At 43.9% G+C, this 13302-nt stretch overlaps 1 protein-coding gene across 1 annotated transcript; it reads left to right on the top strand.

The window, feature by feature from the left end:
• Positions 1 to 6535: 6535 nt before the first annotated feature.
• On the top strand, positions 6536 to 7504 carry LOC147610905 (uncharacterized). The gene has a single exon (XM_086785306.1). It carries the CDS (start codon positions 6692 to 6694, stop codon positions 7502 to 7504), a length of 813 nt encoding a protein of 270 aa, XP_086641432.1. The 5' UTR covers positions 6536 to 6691.
• The last annotated feature ends 5798 nt before the right edge of the window (positions 7505 to 13302 follow it).

Raw genomic sequence — 13302 nt, 5'->3', positions numbered from 1 at the left:
TATATTAGAAGAATTTGCAAGATAAAGTTGGAAGTAAAGCATCTGGTGGAGTTGGCCAAATGACAAAAACATGTAGAGTGTGTTGGAAGAAAGGTAAAGCATGTAACCAAGGAGGAATTTTCAAAGCCCTGACATCATCTAAGGGAATAATTATTGTAGATGAATCAAAAGTAAATATTACCTTAGAGCTAAAGAAGGGACTAATATATCTCAACAATAGAAATCCAAACTCGCCAAAAATAGATAAGGTTCTACTTAGATAAGGTATGTCTATTATAAAAAATGCCAACATGGTCAAATAAAATCTCAAATTATTGAGGCAATCAAAATGGGGCAAATGGTTAACAAGGGCGTCAATAGTCTCAAGAAATATGATGCCTCAAGCCCAAAAAATAACGTCCTTGGGAGGACACTCTAAGATGGTTGGACGTCTAAATGTAGTTACGCAATAGTGATTTTGCAAAGATCAAAATCCCAAAGCAGTTCGGTGAAGAGGACGAAGAGGAGACAGAAACTACACAATGCAACCTACAAGAGAGAGGAGTCTAAGTGTGCAAAATACATAAAAGTTGTCAGAAGCCCACCCTCCTCCCACTCTTCTCCTAGCCTCAGGTGTAGATGCTGTTGAGATATCGAGCTCGTCTAGTGAGGCGGTGGCCACTGATGACCCGCCTGGGGGATAGGCCCCACACTTACACCACTGGTATGGTTGGTGAGATCATGGGAGATATGCGGCCAGTGGGATGACAGGCTGTGTGACAGCCATTCTAGAGACTGGCATAGTTATAGCATGAGCTCATTTAGTCGGGTTCACACTATAGAGAACCCGTGTATGTATTGGTTGAGTACCTTTCATATTGTGTGTACTCTTATCTTGTATATGGTGAGTGTTGAGTAGAGAAGAAGAAGATTTCAGCCTCTCACCTTGTGTGTTCTCTATTAGGGTTTTGTGAGTGTGTGTGTGTGCTTGCAAGAGCTCAAGCTCTCTTCCCCCCTGCATCTTTTCATGGTATCAGAGCCTGGTTCGTGCTAAGGACTGAGCTGCAAGCAAGAGAACCACAGGAAGCGGTACGAGGGTAAGAGCTTCAACTACTCTTCCCTCTTGTGTTAGTGACTACACCCTTGTCGGGAGCTCTATGGGAGGCACCGGCAAACGGTCTCTGATTGAGGAGCTTTCTTCGTGGGAGTAAAGCTATAGGGCAACTATATGGTTGGTATTTTTGGGCCGAAAACGCGTTTCGGGCGCGTCTGGACCTCTGTTTTTCAGAAAGCAGGCGATTCCGAGCACTGCGGGTAAGTCATCGATTCTCTGCAGAACTCTGTTTTAAGAACTGCAGGAAGACAGATTGACTGTGCAGACACTGTGGGTGCTGCAAAGAGGTCTACAGTTGCCATTGGGTGTATGTATGCATATTGAAGTCACTGGTTGTGACATTTGAGAGTACAACAGTACCGCTGTGCATAAAATACAGTTTGTGCAGGAAAAACCAGAGTGCAGTTTCTGGTAAAATTGTGTGTTTGGCAAGATGTCTAATGATGGCATAACACAGATTGTGGCTGAGAAGCTGGATAAGAATAACTTCCATGCTTGGAGGTTCAGGTTGACGATTTCTTGATGGGAAAAGGCTATTGGGACTACATAGAAGGTGAGCATGAAGCGGCACCGGAGATACCGGCCGACTACTGCAGATGTGAAAGAGTTTAAAGACTGGAACCAAGGAGCCAGGAAGGTTATGTATTGGCTTTCCATTAGTATACAGGACACCATGATTGGGCACATTCAGGATGCCAAGTCCCCCAAGGAGGCGTGGGACACCTTGGTAAAGCTTTATGAAATAAACACCAAGGCACGTAAGATACAGTTGAAGAATGAACTTCATACTGTGGAGAAAAAGAGCATGTGTGTGAATGACTATGCGCTGAAGATAAAGGGTATTGTGGAATCCCTTGTATCTATTGGTGTGTCATTAGATGATGATGATAAGGTGGAGGTCTGTCTACGTGGTCTCAGGCCACAATACAAGGCGTTTAAGACGTCTATTCAGACTCGGGAAAACATTCCCAACTTTACAGATTTGGTGTCTATGCTGATTATCGAAGAGAAGAACTTGGGTGAAGACCAACAGTCTTCACAAAGCAAAAACAGTTCAGAGCAACGGGCCTTCTACACGAGTTCAGGAAGAGGACGAGGTAGAGGAGGCCGTGGACGCGGTCAAGGAGGTGGCCGAACAGGTAATCAGAATTATGGCCAACAGCAACAGCAACAACAACAGTCCCAGAATCAACAACAACAACAACACGCAGGTGGCAAATTCAGAGGCAGGGGGAGTCAAAGAGGCCGTGGAAATTGGCAAAGGCAATATAATGATACACGTGAATGCTATTATTGTGGTAAGCGTGGACATGTGCAGTCAGAATGTTATAAGAAGCAGGCTGACATGCAAAATGGGAAAGTGCAGCAAAACAACTATGCATCCTCAAGCAGAAATAATGAGGATAATGAAAGGTTGTTTGTTATGCAGCATGTTGTGAATGCCATGTCTGAAAATGTTGATGCAGCACAAAAAGATAATGTATGGTATGTGGATTCAGGCGCTTCGAACCACATGACGAGTCATGGGGAGTGGTTCAAGGAGATGAAAAACCCAAAAAGACCAGGTTTTGTGGAAACAGGGGATGACACTGCTCATCCAATTGCCCACAATCAAACCCCAAACACACACACACACACATAATACACTTGCTAGTCAAATAAAAAAAACATTTTTTTAAAACTTCAACATATTTCAAATTATTTAAAAAAATTCATAAACTTCCATAATATGGCATTTTATTAAAAAAAACATTTTAATAAACATTTTAATGACATTTGACCAACAACTGAAGCAAGCTCATCAAAACATCATGACTTTCTTTTAATCCCAAAGCCCATTATGTATCTCCTATGTCATTTGATCACCAGCTTCAAGTATAAACATTAAGACTCGGCTTAAGCTTAATTTTTAAGCTTTATGGATAAGATTATTACATAATGCATTAAGCTGTGTGTAAGCAAGTCCCATTATATGTAGAGAGATGTGTAAGCATTATGTATCATGTTTATTGCATTACTCTCATGTAAATGTAAAAGAAATGTTTATTGCATTACTCTCATGTAAAAGACATGTTTATATGCAAGCAACATATGCATTCCATATTTGGTTTAGGTATTACCATCATGAATTATGGTAAAGCAGAAAACATAAGACATGTATATGTGTTCTACGTCACACGGCTTATGACAATGGTCCCTCTCATAAATATCACATTTAAATCTCTCTCTCTCTCTCTCTCACACACACACACACACACACACAAAGAGAAAACAATGACTCTCTCTCTCTCTCTCTCTCTCTCTCTCTCTCTCTCACACACACACACACACACACACACACAACACTACTATAAATGTTACATCTCTCTCTCTCTCTCTCACTCACTCACTCACACACACACACACACACACACGTACACACACACACACACACGTACATAATTATTACATTTCAATCTCACTATATCACACACACACATGCACGCACACACACACACAAAGAGAAAACAATCACTCTCTCTCTCTCTCTCTCTCTCTCTCTCTCTCTCTTTCTCTCACACACATAAACGTGGCCTACTTCAGTCTCTCTCTCTCTCTCTCTCTCTCTCACACACACACACACACACACACTCATAAATATTTCAATCTCACTCTCTCTCTCTCTCTCTCTCTCTCTCTCTCTCTCTCTCACACACACACACACACAAACATATACATACACACAAAGTTTAGAGATATGGCTAATGGTTAAAACATACACACACACACACATAATTATTACATTTCAATCTCAATCTCTCTCTCTCTCTCTCTCTCTCTCACACACACACACAAAGAGAAAACAATCACTCTCTCTGTCTCTCTTTCTCACACACGCACACACACGTGGCCTACTTCAATCTCTCTCTCTCTTTCATTTGACGCCCATACTTTTTTTTGGCATTTGAGACTTATTTCTCTCTCTCACACACACACACAGAGAAAACAATCACTCTCTCTGTCTCTCTTTCTCACACACGCACACACACGTGGCCTACTTCAATCTCTCTCTCTCTCTCTTTCATTTGACGCCCATACTTTTTTTTGGCATTTGAGACTTAGTTCTCTCTCACACACACACACACAGAGAAAACAATCACTCTCTCTGTCTCTCTTTCTCACACACGCACACACGTGGCCTACTTCAATCTCTCTCTCTCTTTCATTTGACGCCCATACTTTTTTTTGGCATTTGAGACTTATTTCCAGCTAAAAAAGTAGAAGCGTCCCTTTATACTATGTCCCTTTTTTTGGCATTTGAGACTTATTTCCAGCTCGGTTACTAAAAAAAGTAGAAGCGTCCCTTTATATACTGTCCCAAATTTAGGAAAATTAAGGTTGATTTCAGCGCCACGAAGATCAAGGGACTGATCACTAGCTCTGGAGGCGAAGGAATCGTGTATTCTTTAGAAGATGAAGTTGAGTTTACCACCTTCTTCTCTAATGATGAGTACAATAGTGAATTTGGTGGACGATGCGGCTGAGATGGTGTGCAAGCAATAGTGCACTCTGATAAACAAGGGCGGTGCTTTGATTTGCGAGGCGTGCAAAGCTATGCTACCGGCGGTGGGGCAGCCTGTGCAGGAGCTCATGGATATTGCAGGGGAAGGGGAAAAGAATGGCGAGAAAGGTTATCAAAAGGGCGGTGGTTCTGAGAAACCTTGTAAAGGAAAGAACGACGGCTATGACCGTCAAGGTGATAGTACTGGTGAGAACGCGTGCCAAAAGAGCACGCTGCTGAACGATAGACGAACGACGGTTGCGACCGTGATCAAACCGTCGCATGGTGCAGGTCAACATGGTGTCGCATGCGGCACTTGCTGTGAGTCCAGTTTGATCGAACCAGAAGAAGAACAGGGTCTCGTGGGTGGCGAGGCGCCGCTCCTGCAGAAGGAGGCGTTCGCTGAATCAATCCTCGTCTGCCGCGTCTGCAAAGGCGAATTCATGTCGCAAACCGACGGATATGAGTTGCCTGCCTGCCGCCACGCCTTCTGCCGGCCCTGCCTGGGCGCTGCTGTGGCGCAGAGTCTCGTCGCTCTGCATCCGCTGTCGGACGCGAAAACAGATGTCGCCATAGCTGGCCCCGTGGCCTGCCCGGTCGAAGGGTGCCCGCGCCCCTTGCGACGAGAGGACCTCCGCTTCATCGTTGGGGCCAACATCGTAGGCTTCCTCGATGATTGGCTCACGTCGGCGCTGCTCCAAAAGGTTCTCCGGCCAGTCCTGCGCCGCTGCCCCGACTGTAAAGCAGCTCAGCAGTTGCTTCTTCCACACCTGCTGGAGTCCCTTCCCTGGAGGGCGCTTCGCAGGCTCCTCAAGCGCCATGGCCTGAAGCTCGGAAGAGGCAACCGCGCCTCGAGGGCCAATTGCCTGAGAGCTCTCAAAGATGCTCTGAACTTTGCGCCGGCCTTCTTTCTCTGCTCCTCTTGCTGCTGCCTAGTTTGCAAGGACTGTGGTGCTTGCCTTAAGAACCTTCTTCTCACAGAGGCTTCCGCGGCTCATCTCGGCGCCCACCAATGCAATCCTTCTCTCAAGCATTGTTTTGACATAGCGCGCTCCATCATGAAGCTCTGTGCTTCTTATACCTCTTATATTGAAGCTGAGGTTCAAGCTGAGGGCTCGTGTAACTGGAACAGAAGAATCACCAGAAGCACCTCTAAAGTTCGTACTGACCGTGCCTTGCCCTCAATCAACATATCTGGCGGTGCATCTGATCACGGTAAAGTTGAATTGAAGAGCAGCTGGTTACAAGATGCTTTCGATCAACAGACTGATATCCAAGATAATATTCAACAAGACGGCGACAGCGATACGAAGATTATTCATGATAGCTTTCCTCAATTCGATGCTATATTTGCTGAAATCCCAGCTGATCGGTCGAAGGCAAAAACCGTCGTGGACATCCAAGCACAAGAAGCTTTACAAGAACTTCAAGGTATGCTGGTGGGCATGTTCAATGAGAATGAGGGCTTCCTACCGCCTGCCATTGTAGCATTGCTGTGTTCTTATGAGCTGCCTTGCACGTTGTTGAAATGGTTGGTGAGGAACGACTCTGTCATGGACGTCACTGCTCGCAGCAACCTCTACTGGCAGCTGCTAGCTTTCATGAAGACCTTGTCGGGCAGCTCGGATCTGCTCCCACTACTGTGCTCCCCACAAGGTAAGCATGACTGTTGGGCGGAAAAATCTAGGTGGGAAACGACAGGCTCGGTGATGGCAGACTTCGAGAAGCTATACAAGCAGTTCATGCAGCTTCGTGGCGAGCAGATGCTTGAATATGAGCAGTACAGCACGGATGAAGAGGAGGAGAAAATGGAGCGTGCACCGCGTAAGGCTCTGGTGGCAGATATCAAAGATACATATGAGCTCCTGCGCAAAAGAATAAGGTTGTGGGAGGAGAAGACATCACAGCACAAGTGGCTCGAAGATGCTGGTGGGAATTTCCATGATCAAGTATGGGAGCACTTACCAGCTGCCTGGAATCATAAGTCACGGGAGCTGTACGATAAAATCAAATCACTGTGTGAGGGATCATCATCGAGCAGCTCCGAGGGATCATCGATGAACGAACAGGTAGAAGCTTATAGGAAGGCTCTGTGGCCTTTACAGTTTTGTGAGGCGTCTCTTCTGCCAAACCATTATTTCCGGACGGACATCGTTAACAGGAAGGGGACGCTGAACAAAAAACGCGCTCGGGCCATTGCTGAGGAGATCATGCAGCTAAACACCGCCCTCCCATTAGAGTGGGGCTCATCCATCTTCGTAAGGATAGACGACCACCGCTCTGATTTGCTGCGGGCTCTGATTATCGGCCCCGAAGGCACCCCCTATCAGAACGGCGTGTTTCTTTTCGATATAATGCTTGATGAAGACTACCCACAGAAACCCCCCAAAATGCGCTTTCTCACTACAGGCGGGGGCAAGGTGAGGTTCAATCCAAATCTATATGCTAACGGTTTTGTGTGCTTGAGTCTGCTGGGAACCTGGAGTGGACCGTCGTGGATGCCCTCGGAATCCACCATACTCCAAGTGCTTGTCTCCATTCAGGCTCTTGTGCTTGTGGCTGATCCATTCTTCAACGAGCCAGGACATGTGAAGCCGGCCTCAGGCTCACACCAAGCCGCGCAAAACTACATGCAGACTCAACGTCTTAACACTCTCTGCTACTCCATGCTGCCGGCCCTCCGTGCACCGGACGCCCTGTTTGAAAGCGTCATTCGCACCCACTTCAGCCTCAAGGCAGCTGAAATCCAAGAGCAATGCGATGCCTGGATAGCCGACATATCCAGCCACCTCATCGAGGACCTGGAGTTTATAACCGAGGCTTCACAGGAGGTCAAAAAAGAATTGGCCAAGCTACTCGATAGTAGCTAAGGCAAATAGCTGATTTTTTAATGCAACAAACAGTTTACTGCGGAATATGTATTTGGCACACCTTGTGCTACTGTTACTTCTTGCATATTTTTAAAGGTAAAGCAGCTTACAACTTTTTTATTATTATATATAAAGGATGGGAGGATGCCACCTCCATCACTGGGTTATCGATTTTTAAAGGAAAGTTTACCTTATCTATGTAATCGTTAACTAGTGGATGACGGGTTATTGATACATGTAAGAAAGGGATGCTACTAAGAGACGTAATAGTCTTTATCAAAGTTTTCTTAGTTGTTTACCCCTTAATAGAAACAACTTTGATATTAAGGCTTATGTTGACCTTTGAATGTGAATGGGCCCTACAATGTAAAAACAACTTTGATATTAAGGTTTATGTAACCTCTGAATATGTCACTGTTTACTAGAGGATGAGTTACATATACACGTAAAACTTGCTTAGTTAAATCTTGCAACTACCAAATTGTGTCCTCTATGAACTCACCTATATACTCATAGCTTCCGCCCCTTTTAAATACAAAAATCTTCGGACATATTGTTATTCTTCCCCTGTATGCAATATGTTGCATCTTCTATTCTGGCTTCCTTTGGCCAAGGTCTCTAAATCTTTCACTACAATGCAATGGATGCCTAGCCAGGCAGCTACTATCAAGCCAGTAACAACTGCCAGGCGTGGCTATTGCCGGGATACCAGCAGTCGGGCCATCATGCACTACAACACGGTGGAGGCCTAGTTGGGCCGGATTGATCAGCTAGCGCATGTCACGCATTGTATTGTATTATATTTAATGTTATTACTCTCTGTATTCATTATATGAAGTTTTCATAATAGATTTAATTAGTATTACGTTCAAGTAAATCTTCAAATATTACACATACACGTTTATATAAGTTTAGGATTACAAACTCTTATAGTTTTATTCTTATTCTATTTTTCTAACTTATAATTTAATTTAGCTTTATATGTTTACTACTATTATTATTAGAGCAATTTATTTCGCCAAGGAAATGAGGCACCTTACAAATCTCGACACAAATCTCTATGATGTCTCTACATTGTCATGCACCAAAGATTTGGACATGACTTCAAATTTCTATTTGGCCAATTGTACTACGCATGTGACCAAAACTTGGTGGGTTTAAGTAAAACATTGTGGGTTTGGGTTGAGATATCAACAATACACCATATTTCAAAGGATGTATTTGGACTAGGGGATTGTGTATCCTAGAGATATGGACTCTATGGTGCCATGCGCTAGATATTTAGACATAACTTAAAATCTTTAAGGATTATGTTTGGCCAAGTAAAGATATTTGGATATTATACACTAGTTGAACTTAATATTGTTGGTTCTATAAGGAACTTTTAATTGTTCCCTAGGTAGGGCACCTCTCTCATATTGCAATGGATAATGCTTACCTTAACATGTCATGTGGGGAACTTTCCGGCATCCAAGCTCGTATCTTTAAAGACTCCAAGCTCTGCTAGTGATAGCTAGCTTTACTCCTTTGTTTCCTTCCTCAAGCTCTCATCATGAGGATGTCTCTCCCCATACACAAGGACACTCACTCTTCTCTACTCTCACACTCATGAACACAAGTATAAGAGGAACATGCACCAACAAATGAAGCAGATCTCTCTCTCCTCTCAACTCTCTCTGATCTCTCTCACCACATATACAAGACAGCAAGGAGATTAGAGTAAACTCTATTAGCACAAAGGGGGATTGTTTCTTATGAGAATTTGTTACTTATACATATTCTAGAAAATATGAGGTAAATGATTACAACAAACAATATAGCTTTGGACATTCCACACATTGTCATAATTACAACATTTATAGTGCCGTTTCATGACACTTATTGTGCTATCTCCCTTATGTAATGGTGGAGAGATGCTAAGTTAGCCTCAAAATGGGATTTACACAAACTTCTTTTGCTGGATCTTAACCACCCAAGCCATCAAAGAAAAGGCTGGCCTAATTTACTTAGCTCAATTATATTAGAAGAATTTGCAAGATAAAGTTGGAGTAAAGCATCTGGTGGAGCTGGCCAAATGACAAAAACATGTAGAGTGTGTTGGAAGAAAGGTAAAGCATGTAACCAAGGAGGAATTTTCAAAGCCCTGACATCATCTAAGGGAATAATTATTGTAGATGAATCAAAAGTAAATATTACCTTAGAGCTAAAGAAGGGACTAATATATCTCAACAATAGAAATCCAAACTCGCCAAAAATAGATAAGGTTCTACTTAGATAAGGTATGTCTATTATAAAAAATGCCAACATGGTCAAATAAAATCTCAAATTATTGAGGCAATCAAAATGGGGCAAATGGTTAACAAGGGCGTCAATAGTCTCAAGAAATATGATTCCTCAAGCCCAAAAAATAACGTCCTTGGGAGGACACTCTAAGATGGTTGGACGTCTAAATGTAGTTACGCAATAGTGATTTTGCAAAGATCAAAATCCCAAAGCAGTTCGGTGAAGAGGACGAAGAGGAGACAGAAACCACACAATGCAACCTACAAGAGAGAGGAGTCTAAGTGTGCAAAATACATAAAAGTTGTCAGAAGCCCACCCTCCTCCCACTCTTCTCCTAGCCTCAGGTGTAGATGCTGTTGAGATATCGAGCTCGTCTAGTGAGGCGGTGGCCACTGATGACCCGTCTGGGGGATAGGCCTCACACTTACACCACTGGCATGGTTGGTGAGATCATGGGAGATATGCGGCCAGTGGGATGACAGGCTGTGTGACAGCCATTCTAGAGACTGGCATAGTTATAGCGCGAGCTCATTTAGTCGGGTTCACCCTATAGAGAACCCGTGTATGTATTGGTTGAGTACCTTTCATATTGTGTGTACTCTTATCTTGTATATGGTGAGTTGAGTGTTGAGTAGAGAAGAAGAAGATTTCAGCCTCTCACCTTGTGTGTTCTCTATTAGGGTTTTGTGAGTGTGTGTGTGTGCTTGCAAGAGCTCAAGCTCTCTTCCCCCCTGCATCTTTTCATGGTATCAGAGCCTGGTTCATGCTAAGGGCTGAGCTGCAAGCAAGAGAACCACAGGAAGCGGTACGAGGGTAAGAGCTTCAACTACTCTTCCCTATTGTGTTGGTGACTACACCCTTGTCGGGAGCTCTACGGGAGGCACCGGCAAAAGGTCTCTGATTGAGGAGCTTTCTTCGCGGGAGTAAAGCTATAGGGCAACTATATAGTCCTTTGGACTGGTATTTTCGGGCCGAAAACGCGTTTCGGGCGCGTCTGGACCTCCGTTTTTCAGAAAGCAGGCGATTTCGAGCACTGCGGGTAAGTCATCGATTCTCTGCAGAACTCTGTTTTAAGAACTGCAGGAAGATAGATTGACTGTGCAGACACTGTGGGTGCTGCAAAGAGGTCTACAGTTGCCATTGGGTGTATGTATGCACATTGAAGTCACTAGTTGTGACATTTGAGAGTACAACAGTACCGCTGTGCAGAAAATACAGTTTGTGCAGGAAAAACCAGAGTGCAGTTTCTGGTAAAATTGTGTGTTTGGCAAGATGTCTAATGATGGCATAACACAGATTGTGGCTGAGAAGCTGGATAAGAATAACTTCCATGCTTGGAGGTTCAGGTTGACGAATTTCTTGATGGGAAAAGGCTATTGGGACTACATAGAAGGTGAGCATGAAGAGGCACTGGAGATACCGGATATAAATCCGACTGCTGCAGATGTGAAAGAGTTTAAAGACTGGAACCAAGGAGCCAGGAAGGTTATGTATTGGCTTTCCATTAGTATACAGGACACCATGATTGGGCACATTCAGGATGCCAAGTCCTCCAAGGAGGCGTGGGACACCTTGGTAAAGCTTTATGAAATAAACACCAAGGCACGTAAGATACAGTTGAAGAATGAACTTCATACTGTGGAGAAAAAGAGCATGTTTGTGAATGACTATGCGCTGAAGATAAAGGGTATTGTGGAATCCCTTGCATCTATTGGTGTGTCAGTAGATGATGATGATAAGGTGGAGGTCTGTCTACGTGGTCTTGGGCCACAATACAAGGCGTTTAAGACGTCTATTCAGACTCGGGAAAACATTTCCAACTTTACAGATTTGGTGTATCGAAGAGAAGAACTTGGGTGAAGACCAACAGTCTTCACAAAGCAAAAACAGTTCAGAGCAACAGGCCTTCTACACGAGTTCAGGAAAAGGACGAGGTAGAGGAGGCCGTTCGCGATCAAGGAGGTGGCCGAACAGGTAATCAGAATTATGGCCAGCAGCAGTAACAACAACAACATTCCTAGAATCAACAACAACAACAACAACACGCAGGTGGAAGAGGCAAATTCAGAGGCAGGGGGAGTCAAAGAGGCCGTGGAAATTGGCAAAGGCAATATAATGATACACGTGAATGCTATTATTGTGGTAAGCCTGGACATGTGCAGTCAGAATGTTATAAGAAGCAGGCTTACATGCAAAATGGGAAAGTGCAGCAAAACAACTATGTATCCTCAAGCAGAAATAATGAGGATAATGAAAGGTTGTTTGTTATGCAGCATGTTGTGAATGCAATGTCTGAAAATGTTGATGCAGCACAAAAAGATAATGTATGGTATGTGGATTCAGGCGCTTCGAACCACATGACGAGTCATGGGGAGTGGTTCAAGGAGATGAAAAACCCGAAAAGACCAGGTTTTGTGGAAACAGGGGATGACACTGCTCATCCAATTGCCCACATTGGAGATGTGCCATTGTCTATGCAGGATGGCAAAGTGAAGTACCTTGCAGATGTACTTCATGTACCGAACATAACAAAGAATCTGGTTTCAGTTGGCCAGATGATTGAGCAGGGTTTGCAGGTTCGGTTTAACCCTGATGGATGTTATGTTGAAGATTTTAAAGACAAGTGCAGGTTGGTTGCAAAAGGCAACAGAGTGGGCAGAATGTTTACGTTGGATGTAGACATGCCTGAGATGAGTGCTGCGATGTTTGCAAATGGTTCAGGAATTGTTGCAGACACAGACATATGGCATAAAAGAATTGGACATGTGAATGTGCAGAGATTAAAGTCTATGCAGACAAAAGGAATTGTGAAAGGGCTGCCAAAATTTAAAGTGGAAGGTATGCATAAAATCTGTGAAGCATGCCAATTTGGGAAGCAAACAAAGCATGTGTTTCCACGTAACAGATATGTGAGCAGAAATGCACTAGATGTTGCGCATTCAGATGTATGGGGTCCTACGAAGACCATATCTATGGGAGGCTGCAGGTATTATGTGACTTTCACTGATGACCACACGAGAAAAGTGTGGGTATATTTCATGAAGGAGAAGAGTGAGGTGTTCACTCACTTTCAGAATTTCAGAGTTTTGGTTGAAAAGCAAACAGGGAAATATGTAAAGTGCCTAAGGTCAGATGGAGGGGGAGAGTACTTCTCCAATGAGTTCTCTGAATATTTGAAGAAGAATGGTATTCGGAGACAGTATACGCTTCTCTGTACCCAATGCTTTGTGAAGATGTCAGCTACCTGATCCTCTGTGATGACATAAACAAGGTCAAGGTCTCCTGCCAAGACCTTCTTTCTGACGAAGTGGTAGTGGACCTCTATGTGCTTCGTACGAGCATGAAAGACTGGGTTCCTGGCCAATTGTATACTGCTAATGTTATCACAGAAAATGACAACTTGTCTATCCACTGATAGACCCAAATCTGCAAGTAGCTTTCTCAACCAAGCTACCTCACATGCTGCCATAGCAGCTCCTCTATACTCGGCCTCTGTACGCGATAGAGCAACCGTA

Source organism: Cibotium barometz, chromosome 48, assembly GCF_041138505.1.
Source record: "Cibotium barometz isolate CiBa-2024 chromosome 48, ASM4113850v1, whole genome shotgun sequence".
Classification (NCBI taxonomy): domain Eukaryota; kingdom Viridiplantae; phylum Streptophyta; class Polypodiopsida; order Cyatheales; family Cibotiaceae; genus Cibotium; species Cibotium barometz.
The sequence above is the reverse complement of the archived record's forward strand: the minus strand, read 5'-3'. Positions and strand labels throughout refer to the sequence as shown.